The sequence below is a fragment of the Tachypleus tridentatus genome, chromosome 12 (genome assembly GCF_004210375.1).
Source record: "Tachypleus tridentatus isolate NWPU-2018 chromosome 12, ASM421037v1, whole genome shotgun sequence".
Lineage (NCBI taxonomy): Eukaryota > Metazoa > Arthropoda > Merostomata > Xiphosura > Limulidae > Tachypleus > Tachypleus tridentatus.
The window spans coordinates 9024876-9042964 of record NC_134836.1 but is presented as its reverse complement, the minus strand read 5'-3'; the positions used below and the strand labels follow the sequence as shown (position 1 = coordinate 9042964).

General features: G+C 31.7%; 1 protein-coding gene across 1 annotated transcript in view; it reads right to left on the bottom strand.

Annotated features, from left to right (window-relative positions):
- Positions 1-18089, bottom strand: part of LOC143234932 (voltage-gated delayed rectifier potassium channel KCNH8-like) — a 131578-nt gene that overhangs the window by 13339 nt on the left and 100150 nt on the right. Inside the window, exons 10-11 of the mRNA XM_076472626.1 lie at positions 11335-11534; positions 9157-9406 (exon numbers count right to left, since the gene is read on the bottom strand). Of these exons, the coding sequence (XP_076328741.1) occupies positions 9157-9406; positions 11335-11534 (450 nt within the window). The remainder of the gene's footprint in view (positions 1-9156; positions 9407-11334; positions 11535-18089) is intronic.

The following is an 18089-nucleotide window of genomic DNA, read 5'->3' as shown; positions in this document are numbered from 1 at the left end:
ACAGTACACTTTTTAAACAATCAACAGAACGTAAGACTACGATACACTTCTTAAACGATTAATATAGTACCACATTACATTTTCAAACGACTAATACAATACCAAAGTACACTTTTAAACGACCAGTATAGTACCACAAAAGATATTTAAACAGACAACATAAAACCACAAAAAATATTTAAACAGACAACATAGTACTACAACAAAATTTTTAAACAACTAACAGAATGATACATTATAATTTTCAAAGGATCAATACAACATAAGGCCACAATACACTTTTTAGAAGATTAATACAGTACCACAGTATTCTTTTCAATGACCAATACAGTACCAGTGTATATTTCGAAAGACCAACATAGGACCACAAGACAATTGATAAATGACTAATATAGTATTACAATACACTTTTTAAAAGACTCATTTTGTAACAGAAAGCATTTTGAAACGACTAATACAGTAGCATTGACACTTTTCAAACGAATCACACAGCACCATAATATATTTTAAACAATCATTGCAGAACCACAGTATACTTTAAAACGACCAATATATCACCATAATACACTTTTGAAATGAGCAATGTACTTTTTAAATATTACCACATTTTCTAAACGATTAAAATAGTAATACTATATACTTTTTAAGCTACCATTAAAGTACCGCAATGCATTTTTAGACGATCATTATAACATACGACCACACTTCACTTCTTAAACGATTAATACAGTACCACAATACATTTTCAAACGACTAATGCACTACCTTAAAACACTTTTATTAAGTAAGTGGCACGGTACAATTATCAAATGGCCAATATTAGATCACAATACAGTTATATACCACCCAATAGCGTACCACAATACATTTTTCAGGACGGATATAGTATCATCATACACATTATGAACGACCAATATAGCACCATAATACATATTTTAAACAACCAGTGCAATACCACAATATACTAATACAGTTTTATAATACAAAAATATAGTATTTATACGACCTACACAGTATACCAATACATTTTTAATCGACGATTATAATACCATATTACTCCTTAAAAATACTAATATGGTACCACAATACACTTTATAAACGACCAATTAAGTACCACAACAGATTTTTAAATAACCAGCATAGTACATTATAAGTATTTCTAAACATCTCATACATTACCAATATACACCTTTAAATGTCAAATGCAGTACCACAATGTACTTTTAAACGGCCAATATAGTACCGTAATACATTCTAAAAGACCAATACAGTACCACAAAACACTTTTTGAACGGACAATACAAGATATTTAAGCAAACAATATAGTACTGTAATCATTTTTTAATTGACCGATATAACATCAGAAGACCTTTTTAAACGACCCATTTTGTAACACAATATACAATTTATAACATCATTCCAGTGCCACGATATACTTTTAAAAGACCAATATAGTACTACAATAAATTTTTAAGCAACCAATATACTATCACAATACAATTTTTGCACGACCACTGCAGTACCATAATATACTTTTTAAAAACCATTACAGTTCCAAAAAAAATTTGCAACGACCAATATAGTACCACATTAAATATATTAAACAACCAATACATTACCGCAAATAGTACCACAATATACTTTTCAACGATCAATAAGAAATATAAATGGCCAATAAAACACAACAATAGACTTTAAACGACCATTATACCACCACAATACACTTGTCGAAAGACTCATATACTAGCAGAAATCATTTTAAATTGATTAATTACACTGGGGAACACTCATTTTGTTGCATTTAAAAAAAGACCTTTCTATAGTCAATTTGAGTGTGTTGATTTCAAATCTGAAGTCGGTTTTTGTCTGCAAGCTACAGATTTTATGCAATTTGAACTTCAAAATATGCCTTGTAGGCACGCTTAACGAACGAGGATATATTACGTCTCTGACGATTGAGTGTGTAGCATCCACATATGTAGCAGAAGGCATCAGGCTTGTTTCTGCAATGATATCTATTTTTGGAAGCCATGTTTGAAACAAAAAAAGAATGATCAAAATATTAGAGGTTTCTATATATATGGACGTGAAAATGCTTATACATGGTTTACGCAAGTTCACATTTGTACAATTTCATTAACCTCAAATTGCATACAAACTAGAGCTTGTAGAGAAAAACTAATTTCAGATTTGAAATCAGCGCCTAAAACTCCTTCAGAATCAGTTAAAATATCCAATGCAACTCAAAGTTACTGAAAAAGTGTTCCCCAGTGTTATCTTAAACAGCCAGTGCAATACCACAATATACTTTCAAACGACCAATATAGCACTAAATACACGTTGTAAACGATGAATAAATTACCACAATATATTTTCAAACAACTAATATAAAACCATAAAACACTTCTTGAACGATCAATATAGTACCACAAAATACCTATAAATGACCACTACACTACCACAGTATACTCTGAAACAATCACCACAGAATCAAATTACATTTTTAAACGAAACATACATTTTTAGACGGCCAATACAGTGCTACAATAGATTTTATAAACGACCAATACATTGTAAAAATATATTTTTGAACGAGGGCCTGGCATAGCCTAGCGCGTTAAGGCGTGCGCTTCGTAATCTGAGGGTCGCGGGTTCGCGCCCGAGTCGCGCCAAACATGCCCTCCCAGCCGTAGGGGCGTTATAATGTTACGGTCAATCCCACTATTCGTTGGTAAAAGAGTAGCCCAAGAGTTGGCGGTGGGTGGTGATGACTAGCTGCCTTCCCTCTAGTCTTACACTGCTAAATTAGGGACGGCTAGCACAGATAGCCCTCTCGATTCCATTGAGGAACATAGGGCCACAATCACTTGCGGGTTCAGTAACAGGCTGGTTTTTTAAGTGAGTAGATTGTTAGCCTACTGCACAACCCTCAACCAGGAGGAGAAACCTTTAGCCGTCCCTAATTTTGCAGTGTAAGACTAGAGGGAAGGCAGCTAGTCATCACCACCCACCGCCAACTCTTGGGCTACTCTTTTACCAACGAATAGTGGGATTAACCGTCACATTATAACTCCCCCACGGCTAAAAGGGCGAGCATCTTTAGCGCGACTGGGATGCAAACCCGCGACCCTCAGATTACGAGTCGCACGCCTCAACACGCTCGGCCATGCCGGGCCTTAATTAACCAATCTACACAACGCAATTTATTAATGATCATTATAGTTTCAAAATATATTTTTCAACGACCAGTATAGTACCACAATATAATTGTAAACGACCAATACAGTACCACAATAAATACTTAACCAGTCAATATACTGCAACAATGCACTTATGAAACGACCAGTGCAGAGCCATAATTTACTTTTAAGCAAACAATATAAAGCCACTATATACTTTCCAAACGACCAACAGAGTACCAGAGTAAATTTTTGAAAGAAGAATACACTTTTAGAGAATCAATGCAGTACCACAATATTTTAAAATGACTATTATAGTACTAGAATATATTGTTAAATGACCAATACAGTAACACAATAATCTTAAATGACTGATACAGTACCACAAAACAATTTTAAGCGACCAATACACTACCACAGTATACTTTCAAACGGCCAATTTAGTACCACAATAGATATTTAAACAACCAATATAGTACTACAGTATACTTTTGGATGATCAATAAAACATAAGACCACAATACAATTTCTAAACAATTAAAACAGTAATACTTTACTAATCTACATTTCATTACCACAATAAATTTTAAAGAACCAATAAAATTCCTCAGTACACTTTTTAAACGATCAATATAATGTATGACCACAGTCCACTTCGTAAATTATTAATATAGTACCAGACTATAGTTTCAAATGACTAAAACACTACCGCAGTACACGTTTTAATCGACCAATACAGTAACAGAAAACGCTTTTTAAACGACCAATATAGTACCACAATGCAATTTTTTAAATTATTAGTATAGTTCCAAGATACAACTTTCAGATGACCAATGTGATAACACAATATACTTTTCAACGATCAATAATAAATATAAATGACCAATACAATACAACAATAGACTTTAAACGACCATTATATTACCACAATACACTTTTTCAAAGACTGATATAGTAGCAGAAATCATTTTAAATTGATTAATTCAGTAGTTCAATGAAACAAAATAAACAAAATATACGTTTTAAGGACAAATACAATACTACAATACATTAATAAATGCCCAATATAGTACCACAATACACGTTTATACAACCAATACAGTGTCACAATAGACTTTTTAAGATCAATACAGCATTCCAGTACACTTCCTAAACGATCAATATAATACTAGAATAGATTTTTTAAACAACCAATATAGTAACACGATACACTTTTTAAGAATCAATAGAAAAACCACAGTATATACTGAACGACAAACATAATAGCAAAATAAACCTTTTACACGGCCAATATAGTACTATAACACAGTATTTATACGACCTACACAGTACAATAATAAAATTTTAATCGACAAATATAATACCACATTACCCCTTAAAAATACTAATATGGTACCACAATACACTTTATAAACGACCAGTTGAGTACTACAACAGATTTTTAAATAACCAATACAGTGCATGATAAATATTTTTAAACATCCAATACATTACCAGTATACACCTTTAAATGTACTTTTAAGCGGCCAATACAGTATCGTAATACATTCTAACAGGCCAAAACAGTACCACAAAACAATCTTTGTACGAACAATACAAAATATTTTAAGCAAACAATATAGTACTGCAATAACTTTTTAATCGACCAATATAGCACCAGAAGACCTTTTTAAACGACCAATTTAGTAACACAATATACTATTCATAATACGACTACAGTACCACAATATACTTTTGAAAGACAAATATCGTACTACAATAAATTTTTAAGCAACCAATATACTACCACAATACAATTTTTGCACGACCACTGCAGTATCATAATATACTTTTTAAAAACCATTACAGTTCCACAAAAGTTTGCAATAACTAATATAGTAACACATTACATATATTAAACAACCAATACATTACCGCAATACACGTAAACTACCAACATGGTGCTGCATTAATCGTTTAAGAAATATATTATGGTACTGTGATGGTCTTTTCAATATACTTTAAAATGACCATCATAGTACCACGATGCAATTTCAAAAGACTAATGTTGTACAGTTATATACTTTGAAACGAACAGCATAGTGCCACAATATATTTTTAAACAAAGAATAAAGTACCGCAATACGCTTTTTAATCGAACAATATTGTACCACACCATATATTTTAAGCGATTAATACAACATAATAACACAATACCGTCTTAATCGATTAATATAACAGCAAAGTATATTTTTAAACGAGTAATATACTACAACAATATACTTTTTAACGACCTATATAGTACCACAACATACTCTTAAGCGCACATTATAGTACATAAACTTATTTTAAACGACCAGTTCAGCACTACAATACACATTTCAACGACCAATACATTTTTAAACAAACAATATAGTACAATAATATAGTTTTAAACAACCAATTCTGTGCTACAGTATACATTTAAGCGACCAATATAATACAACAATGCAATTTTTAAACAAACAATACAGTGCTACAATATTTTATTTTTAAGCAACCAATACAGTATCAAAACACAATTTTTAAACGACCAATAGAATGCCACAGTATACATTTATAAATTACCAGTACAGTACCCCATTACATATTTTAAACAACCAATATATGGCCTCAATGCACGTTTTATACGAGCAAAATACTGCCACAATATATTTTTAAAAATACCACCACAGTAACACAAAATGCTTTTTTAAACGAAGAATATAAGACCACAAAACGCTTTTTAGTAAACCAAAACAATAACAATATACATTCAAATGACGAATGTAGTACCACATTACATATTTTAAATAACAAATGCTGTACCAAAATACACTTTAAAACGACCAATATAGCACCACAATACAATTTTAAATGTCCAATGTAGTACCACAATCTACTTTTTAAACTACCTATACAGTATCGTAAGATGCTTTTAGTCGGTAAATATAGCATTACAAAACCATTTACAAAAGACCAATCTAGTACTACAATATATTTTAAACAATCAATGCAGTTCCACAACATTCGTTGAAACGACCAATACAGCACCATAACATAGTTTTGAATGATTAATGTAGAACAAGAAAAATAATTCAAGGACAATACAGTATTAAGCGACCAATTTAGTATAAAATACACTATATAAACACCCATTATAGTACCACTATACATTTTTAATGACCTATACAATACCACATTATAGTTTTAATCGACCAATACAGTACCGCAATGCATTTTTAATCGACAAGTATTGTTCCACAAAACACATTCTAAATTACCAATATAGTATCAAAATACACTTTTTAAACGACCTATATACAGGGTGTTCGGAAAGCACTGTACACTTATATATTTATTAACAGACAAAACTGCACAATTTAAATTATTAATTTAAGCAATTAATAAAGTACTACGATACACTTTTAAATGATCAATATAGTACCAGAAGATACAGTTGAACAAATAGTATGGTGCAAGAATACATTTTTAAACGACCAAGATATTACCAGAATATACTTTTAATGAACCAACCTTAAACAATAATACAGTTTTCAAAACAAACAATATAGTTCAAAAATACATTTTTTAAACGACAAAGACAGTACCATAACACAATTATAAATGAACAATATAGTAAAACAATATAATTTTTAAACGACTAGTTCACTGCCACAATGCTTTTAAAAGACCATTATAGCACAACAATAAACTTTTAAAAAACCAGTATACTACCACAATACATTTTACACGACCACTGCAGTATCACAACACACTTTTAAACGACCAAGTTAAATGCACAAAATACGTTTTTCAGCGACCAACAATACACTTTGAATGACCATTACAGTACCATAGTATATCTTTTGAACAACTAATATAGTAGCTCAATATACCTTTTCAACAATCTTTAGAGTACGACAGTATACTTTTAAAACGATTAATACAACATACAACCATCATACCTTTTAAATGATTAATATAGTACCACGGTACAATGTAAAAAGGACAAATTCAGCACCACAATACACTTTGAAATATATTTTTATACAACCAGTATAGTATCATTATATACCTTAACACGACCAATGTAGTACCACAATACACTTTTTAATCGACAAATATAGTACCACAATATACTTTTCAACGACCAATGTAGGACCAAATACAGTTTTTAAATAGCACAACAATAAAATTTGTAAAAGACACGTATAGAACCACAACCAATTTGCCCACAACCAGTAAAGTAGCACAAAATAATTTTTAACCGGCCAATACAGTGTCACAGTATTCTTTAAAATGACCAATAGAGTACTGCACTACACTTTTTAAACAACGAATACAATATACTTTATAAACGACCAATATAGTACTACATTACACTTTTATACGACCAATAGAGTACCACGACAGACTCTTTAAACGATCAAAACAGTATTCTAGTACACTTCTTAAACGACCAATACAGTACCACAATCCACTTTTAAATGATCAACAGAATACCAGAGTATATTTTAAACGACCAATATAGTACTGTAATGTACTTTTAAACGAATACATAACCACAATATCTTTTTCGACCAATACAACACCACAATATACCTTCAAAGACAAATTTTGAGGCACAATACACTTTTTAAAATTGCAATATAATATCACAGTACACTTTTCAAACGACGAATAAAGTACCATAATATACTTTTAAACGCCAAACGTAGTTGCACAATACATTTTTAACAACCTATATAGTAATATATAAATATAAGTGCCCAATATAATACGAAAATACATTTCTTAAACGACCGGTGTACGACCACAATACTCTCTTCAAAAGGATTAATACAGAACCACAGTAATTATCAGTAAAATTTTATACCTGTACACATTTATGGTAAATGTTAACAATGCCCCGTATTCTTCGAGTTTCACTTTATTTTTTATGGATCATAGTTATTTGTTTACAGTGGAGAATGTGTATTAAATGTTGGAATAGTTTAACAAACGGATTATGCTTAGGTAGTCGTAATATGCGACACAATAGTAGGAAACAATGGCATTTAAATGAGAATATTCTCTTCAATATATTTTATTCGGCAAATATTTATATGAAGAAATATCAACACTGTTGCATTTACCGATAAATAAAGGATCAAACATTTAATCCCACCATATATCTATATATATTTTTCTTTTGTGTTCTATCGCAAGGTAGGCTTTGTGTTTTGAATTATTTGGTAAAAGTAATACTAACTCCAGTCCACATATAGATAACGAAATAATTTGTTTGTTCAATAACGATTTCCTCAGGATACATTTGTTAGTAGGCCTAACTTCAAAATTTTGGAGCAGAAATTCCAAACAAATACAAACTTACTTGCAGGACTCCCTTTTTAACTGATTGATAACAAACACATTGTTTGAGTAACGAAATCCTTGAATCACTGACGAATTGATACATCCACCTCCATTGTCAAACAGACACTGAACTGAACATTTAACTCACGTAGTCAGCAGTTTATTAGCACTATTTTTCTACATATTATAGTATCTTTCTAGATGTCGCGTCATGATTATATCATACCAAGCTTCTCTGGCAAACAAAAAAAATTAAAATAAGAAAAATATAGTTCGCAGTACTACTACTACGTTTATATTGTTCATTAAATACTGTAAAATAAGGAAGAAAGACTAGTTTTCAATTATAGCCTTAGACAATCTTAATATTACAAGAAACCCTGATACTGGTTTTCAGGAATGTGGAACGGTTTGACTCAAGGAAAGAACTTGATGTCACCTCTTAGAGGACTTTAATTTTAATGATTAAGACATAATTTAATTATTCAGTGTTTGCTTATTTTTTCTTTCAATAAGATGAATTGAACTGTTGAACGAATTCGTGATCCCTGACAAGTTAAGCTCCTTCAATGGTATTTTGTTCTTTGATGAACACTAATAGAAGTAAAATTTCTTCACTTACCCAAAATGGCAACCACCATGCTGGTCTGTAATACCTCCATCGAACCGTTGCAAACAAAATATAAATAACCTAAAGCATCTCCTGTGTGCACCAGGTATTCACCGGGTGCACAGAAATTACTTTTAATGTGACGAGACAGCTGTTTCAGACAACCCTGGGGAGCCGTCTCAAATATTGGAAGGGAGAGAATCTCTCTGTTAAGGTGCATGGAAACGTCTCCTCGAAGCTCATCTGGAAATTCCCGCAGTACCTGTTACAAAAGTAATGGGAATCAAGCAAAATTAAAAATAGTAATTTCACTGATTTATGCAAAAATATTAAAGAGGAAAGAAAGTTTGTAATTTAAGAAAAATATAATACGTAGAGACACACAAAAAGAAAACTGCTGAGCCTAAAAATTACACAAAAAAAAAACATCACAAACAATGTCGTTTTGTCAGCTTCAAGTAAAAAGCCATAATAATACGAAGAATAAAATGTTAGCATAAGGCAGTACCATACTGCAAGATTGGACGAACTTATATAAAAAAAGTAAGGCCCACATTCCCAAGCGCCCTCTAATTAATAGCCAATGGAACTTCGAACACGATGAATTTATTAATACAAATTAATATTTTCCAAATATATTTTTGTAATATAATCAAATGTTATTACAATAAACCTAACTTGCTGTTTTGGTTTGTTTAATGCAATACTACACGGTTAGCTATTTATGTTCTGCACATCTTTCACTTACAACTGACTAATTCTACTCAGAAGGAGTAGACACGTCCACTAATAACGAGAAAATCGAAGACATTTTCTTAATTTGTCACACGGAAAGTTACTCAAGGGTTAGTACTGATTTGGTGATCTCATGTTCTAATCCGCACCTCTCATGATCGTATTTCAAACTGAATAAGCTGAGATATTATTCCTGGGTACTGTTATTTTTGTTAAATTTCTGCCTCATTCGTTGTTTTATAGAAAATCTACATGAGAAATACCAATTTAATGTTCTAAAAAAAAGTAAGTTAATCATGTTCTGTAATATAATTTAAAGAATAATTTGCCATTTTTTATATTATATAAAATTTAGTTTTCAACTTCTTAAAAATCAAGTTACTATATTTGTAAGGAGGAAAAATTCGTATTGGGAACCTATTAACGTTCGACAGCGATGAACAGAAACATTGTTTATACGCTCGGTGTTAACTAATCGTCATTTAAAAGTTTCAATGACTTCAAAAAACAAATAGCCAATTAGAGCCAGTGATCATGCATCTGCTGACCGTGAAATAACGAGCTTTATCGTATTTGTTAAATTGTTTTATTTATTGATCAGTGCAGGAATTACTGACGCAATGGGACGAACTAGTAAAAAATACAAAAATGGCTTACTTGCTGATTGTTTTTACACTTCTATCTTGTTTTTTCATATACAAATAAGCACTCATAAAATCTAAAAAAATGTATTATATATTCATGCACTGGACGAGTTTGTATCGACCTCTCAAATCACTGAGTTGTTTTAATACTGTTTACTACCGGTGGAGTTTCATATACTGGATTATACTGAGTAATCTTTTCTTAACTAAAAAAACTGACTAAAGAAGTTTGTGAAACCAAGCAGTTTCTTTGTAAAAAAAAACATAGGATAAAATATTTAAAACTGGCCAACTTAAATCCAATGTTGATGATATTTTTGCTTAGATTTTTGTGCGTGATTCCATACATTATAGAAACTGTAGCAAACACAGTCAAGAGCCACCAGTTGTTTAGAAAATGTGTTTAATTAAATAGCCCATAGTGATCCCTCAGTAATTCTAGGGTTAACAAGACCTTATCGACTGGAAAAAAGAAAGGGCGCTAAAAATGTGAGCTAGCTTAATTATTTCAAAGACAATTCGATCAGCGACTTTTGATACGATCAATGTGATTTACAAGTTTGATACAGGAAATATAGCCTCTCAGTTTGATCAGAAGTTTGTTTTTATTACAGAACTTATGTTCAGCCTCTGTATTTTTCAATTCAGTAAGTTAGAAAATGAAACATAATTCAGTGGAACATTTTCTGCCATTCCTCTTGTTATTACGGTTATTATTCTTGCCTGTGATATTACCTGAGACTAGTTGAGCTTGAACAAGTAATAAGAAAGACAGTTTTCAAGCTTTTTCTTATAAATACAAAAATCTTACTTCATTTGGATCAATTCCATGATTTAGAGACCACGTTGTTTGAAAGTAATCTATCATTCGCTGTCGTAGCTGTTTCGATAGTTGATGTAGCCTGAAAAAGTCCTTCAGATCTGTCAGTTTTGTTTGATATTGGGATCGTCTTGAGTACATACGTTGAATGATGGCTGTCACATTACCAAAAACTACGGCGTGCATCAACGCTGGCAAAAAGAATAAAGACGTTAGCGCATTAAATAAATATGCAAATACTAAAACTAGCGTGAGCTTATACGTTTTTATAAAGTAAGTTTTGTTTTACATCAAAAGTTTAATTGGTTCTGTAAGGTTCTATTTAAAAATTATACTTCCATGGTCTGGTTAGTATTGTTGTCTTATCGGATAAAACAAAAAAAACGTGCATAAATTTTTTGTTTGTTTATTTGTAATGAAGAGCCAATCTACACAATCTATTATTTTCTGTTTATATAATGTGTACATTTATAAACAAATAAATTCTATTTTACCACAACAATTAAACATATTAGGTGTCAAATAACACGAATGTACTTAGTTTATTAACGGTAAGTGTAATTCTTTATATTTCAAACGTGCTTTACAATAAAAACGTTCAGTGTACTCTAGAGTCTAGTCGGTAACATTAAACTGTGTCCAACATACAGCAATTGGTTTTTTGTAGTTAAGTACAAAGTTACACAATGGGTTGTCCGTGCTCTGCCCACCACTGATATTGAAACCAGTTTCAAAGAGTTGCAAATTCGGTAACATATCGCTGAGCCACAGGTGGGCACACATACATAAGTATAGATGGAAAACAAAAATGTGGCGTGGCTTAGTGACCAGTGTGTTAGATTTCGGTTCTGGGTCATTATATCTAAGGTATGAGCTCGCAGAATCCCGCTGAACACGCCACGTGCTTTCAGAGAGGTAAGCGTATTATAAAACCTGTAGAAATCACGCTATTCGATTAGAAATCATCAAGTAGGTGGTGAACGCTGACGAGTAGTTGTTCTTTCTCTGTGATAACATTTAATTATGAACATCTATGTTTGGATTTATGGCTTCCGATAAGTTCGTTTTATCTATATATTGCATAAGGTTTGGCTATAGTTAGAAACATCAAATCAAAGAAAAAGTAACATTTGATATTTTGAAGCAAAAATGTGAACTACCAATTAAAGAGTGTGTGTCCATCGAGGCCCTAATTGTATTGTTGTAAATCTGTAGACTTACCATTGTCTCAGCAAGGAACCAAACCAAATAAAGAGAATTTACAAACAACAGAAGGAATTTTCTGTGGTTCTAGAGACCACACTTTTACAATGATGTTTCACACAGATATGTTCTTAGCCGTTTTGTTTATAATTAGCCCACTACAGGTTTCAGATTCTAGTTACTTTATAAGAAGTTCTTCTCTCAACAGAAGCCGGGTCTATCATAGACAAGAGTCTCAATAAGAAGGATGTATAATAAAAAAAAAATTTGTCTGTAAAACATTATTTTTATAACAAGTATTACGTCTTCTATATATCAATATTCTCCCAGAATTAGAAACTGAACATTAATGGGGGGAGGGTATTAGGTGAATAAAAACTTCAGATGCTTCTGATTCCACAATTAATATGAGTTTCATCCGCTATCATTTACCTCCAGCTAGAGTAGGTAATGCTTATTCTCCACCTTCTTTAGCATAAACTAGGCAAATTTTAACATAAAATTTCACTTAATTGAAACAGTATAATATGGCATCACAAAATATTGAACTTATAATTTAAAATAACAAAAAGGACTAAAACGAAAACACATATCAGTAGTTATATTGGCACTCTGGTGGTGGAAGTCAATCGTGGTTCAATTTCTTTCACTGCCCGAAGGCATAGAGGGGAAACAGTTGACTAACTATAACAGTAATTATAGCATAGTTATAGATTAAAGAAATTACAGATAATTATAGAACATGACGCTAACAGATGGAAACAATTAGTATTTAAAAAGGTTCGGTTTATTTTCAATTTCGCGTAAAGCTACGTGAGGACTATCTGAATTAGGCATCCATAATGTGGCTGTGAACGACTAGAGAGAAAGCAACTAGTTAACACAACCTACCACCAACTCTTGGTCTACTCTTTTACCAACGAATAGTGGAATTGGCCATCATATTATAGAGTCTTATTGAGTTATCTAATTACGTATTTGAGGAAGCCAGACCTCATGAAAAATTACAAAAATAAATCGGTCCCTAGTTTAAACGTTTGGGAAACGCTGCTCTAGTCTATTACTGCTAAAGTAGGAAAAGCCAACACAGATAGCCCTCATGAAGCTTTGCACAAAATTTCAAACAAATATAGAAACATATATGAACTTTCAAATATGCTAAGACAAATATAAGACTGTGTCTCGTCTGGGTTCTAGTAACTTTCTCAAATGGTCATCTTTCCTCTCTCTCAACTTGATCATAAAAACTGAAGCTTAACATACAGTTACCTAACTTTTTATCTTTACGCAGGCATCAAGTACACTTTATCTAGCCCTTGATCTTTAGCCAGGCTCAAGTACGTGCATTTTTTGTTCAAAATTTGTTACATTTGAGATTGAGCATTGATTGAAACTGAAAACAAATAATGAAAGTTGATGTTATTGCATAAGTTTAAAAGATACTTTGAGATAGAACACTGATTGCAACTGAAAAACAAATAATAAAAGTTGACGTTGTTTGCATAAGTTTATAAAATATATCCCATGTTACCATAACGTTGTTTGAAAATCTACCTTAAAAATTCTTCTCATAAATTCAGTGTCTGTTTACACAATGTTACAAAAGTGAAAAATATAAACTCTAATTGAAATAGTAATATGAATATAAAATACAAAATGTGTATTATGTACACAAGTGTACAAAAGTTGTAGATAGCACTTATTGAAACAAAGACAGATAGTTAAGCTAAGTTACAGAAGTACGTTTTCCACGCGTTTTTAACAGAAAGTTAAACCATGAGTATCGAGGCTCTGTACTTCCCTTAAGCTTCTATTCACTAAATACCATGACAATGCCCATAAGAGAGAAAGTTTTGGACTGGCACCAATAGCACTGACTGGAAGAGTATATATTTAACTATCAAAATGAGATGTATCAATAAGATATATCTTCTCTTGAAAGACAAGTTGTTAAAAGTTATTATGGCAAGTTCTTAAAAATTGAAAGTTATGTAATCCTAAAATTGTATATTCGTAAAACCTGAAAATTACATAATCCTAAAATATTGTTCATATGACGATAAAATGCGAAGAAAATTCTATTTATTAATGTTTCTTGAAATATATGTATTATTTGTTTTATCTCGTGAGGAATTATCGATCTGATGTTGGCATTCTACATTAGAGTTGACCACATACCAAAACTGGATTCCTCGCCACCTGCAATATTGACCCTTTCAGATGTATGATTGTTGCTTCCATATGCATGACTATATGTAGAAGCATGTCTATACTACCAAAGTGTATAGCTTTTGTACGTCTAACAACTATAGTCAATTAGGTTATGTGCAGCAGTCTGAATATATTAATATTCAAGAGGCACTTAATGGTGGTTTGGCTAAAATCTTAAATTATAGTGGTAATGGCACCTGTAAGAAACATAGTATAATATGTGACTTTTAAAGGTGTTTCTATCCCGAGTGTAATAGTGTTATGATCCTGATACAACGAACATCATTCTAGCAGATCCATTTAAAATATTAGAAAACATAAAATCTTGGCCGAAATGTTTGCATATTGTGTAAATAAGATTATCGTATTTCAAGACGCCTGGTATGGATATTAATACTTTTATTGAAATAAAGTAGAGAACAACGTTTCGACCTTCTTAGGCCATCTTCAAGTTAACAAAGATAATTTGCAAAAGGTCGAAACGTTGTTCTCTACTTTATTTTAATAAAAGTTTTAATACACATGCTAACCGTTTTGAAATACAATGTTACTTCAAGTAGGTTCCTCGTCATCACGAATAACGAAATACGATTATTATTATTAAAGTGGAATACAAATATACATATTGCTCTGAAAATGAGAAATGCGTGTTATATTAAACATGTATTTGTATAATGAGACAGTTTTTGTGGATATCATGAGTGACTTATTAAAACAGTAAATAATTTTATCATCCACCTGTAGATAGACGTGGAAATCAACATTTCTCCTATAACAACAAAACTACCAAAACATATATTATAAAAAATTATAACATCAAATTATTATAAATAGCATCTATAGTGTTACATAATTTCATGTTAAGCATCCAACACTTGATGGTCTTTCTACTCTAATAACCCCACCAAGCCAACGTGAAATGTTATAAATGAGCATATTAATTGTAATTCACTGTGATTTCATCCTAACTTGTCACTAAAAGGCGCTGCAACTTCACCAAAGTAGCTGGTTTAGAGCCGTTGTTACCAATTTTCTAACTCAGTTCTGCCCAAAGGTTTTCAATGGGATTACAATTTGGAAACTTTTCTGGCCATGGCAATCCTTCTGGTTTGATTAAGATAATTCTATACACAAATGCACTATTTGCAAAGGTATTATCATCCTGAAACACAAAGGTACTGCCACTCCTTGCTTTGATATATGGCAGAAATACTGTCTCTCTGTGACACTTGTAGGAGGTGCCATTGATGTTTTGTTGGGGTTATGAATAGTAGTTTTCCACATTGATGACTAGCTTTTCAAACGTGTATTGCACCACTTCCTGCGTGCTCCCTGTGGGGATACAGTCTTCTATCATTTGTTTTCCAGGAAAACAACAAACACGAATCAACTTTATCAACTTTAACAAGCCAGAAAGAGGACTCATCTGAAAAGATGACATATTATCAGTATTCTAACTGTAAGTTTGCATGCTGTCTTGACCAAGTAAAATGGTTGTGGTGGTGAACCGATTAATATTAGTTTGCAAATAGCCCTTCTTACAAAATAGCTTTGTTTAGTCAATCTTCTATTCATTGTTCTTCTGGATACCCTGAAATTAATGTGTTCATATCATATCTATTGTATGGAGTTGCAATACTTTTTTCATCCTCGACATGTTAACTCATTCAAAACATGGTTATTTTAGGTAGTTTTTTTTTTCTATCAGTAGACTTTCCTGAAACAATATTTCCTGTAGTCTCACGACATTTAAGGATTCTGAATACAGTATATTGGGGATACCTAGCTGTTCTTGCAATCTACTCGCTTCATAACATTTCTAGACAGTTGAACAATTTGAATCCCTATAATTGTTGGCAAATGATGACGCATGGCTTTACACCACGTACAGAGAAATTGGCTGAGCAAAATATTGACCTGTTTTGAAAACTATTATACTAAAAAATCCCGCATTTTTATACAAAAGAGGTGTGTATGTGTGTTTCAACGAACAAATGCTCAAAACAACTTGTATGGATCAGAATAACAATTCGTACGTTTGTCTGATAATATGCTACCTTCTCTCTACCTATTCAGGCAATAACATACATATAAGATAGTATGCAAATATTTTGACCGAGACTACACTGGAATGGCTGAAGTATAAGGTCGTATCTATATGAGAACATTAATTTGAGAAGATGAAAACTACGAATCCAGAATTCAACAGTTTTCTTAAGGACCGTACAATAGCTTTACATCTGGATGTACGAGAAGTTTTTCATGGACGGGGAGTTAATGCTACGAAACTTTCGTACGAAGTGAAGGAGGAGGAAAATAAAAACTTTACATCTATATACCTACTGATGAAAAAATACAATTTGAAACTGATTGGGCATCGCATAGTAATTAGATCAAAAGCTTCTTATATAGTCTAAATTATTTTGGCATTTTAAGATGTAAAATGTAGTGTTTAATCCAGAACGAAAAACTGGCACATATGTTTCTGGGGTTGCTGAGGAATGTCCAAGAAAAAATCACAACTGTAACATTTACAAAACAGTATTACTCTTTAGGAATGATAACAACAAGATTGTAACAGATATTACACGAGTCAAAAACGAAATTACTGTTCTTCATTAGAGACACATGCAGAAAGTTTAAACAAACATCTTTGTAGTGACTATCATTACAGCTCATGCTCATCTAATATTATACTGCACAATTAATGATATCAAGTCCATACAATTATTGTTTTTAATTTTGTGCAATACTACATGAGGACTGTCTGCACTGGCTAACCCTAATTAGTACCGATAGTGGAAAATTCATTGACATCAATAACATTAATAGAGTTAATCTCGAAAGTATATACGTATATAACTTAAAAGACCACAAAACAAACAAATGTTCATGTCTATTATAAATATTAGTAGTCAGAAATTTTTTCATCAGTAAAAGTGATATATACGATCATACCTTTCTCTTCCTCAGGATGTGGTGGCAGAAAAACAGACTTCTAAATTTCATTTGTTTAAAAAATAATTTCATTAAATAGAAGAGTTCTCTCATCTTTATCTCCAGGACGAATCCTCATTTCAAATACATTATATATATATATATATATTCTGTATAATTCCAAGGGCCTAGTGTTGTAATAATTAGGGCTATTTAAATGTTAAGTTAAACTACTGCATAAGTAAAACACATCTCCATAAACAAAACAAATAAGACACGCACCAGAATGATTTGTAAGAAGATGATGATTGTGCAATTTGAAAATATTCACCATATTCACTGCAAGCTTGTTTGTACTTTAATTTTACACGTTTATATACAAAATTTTCATAGCG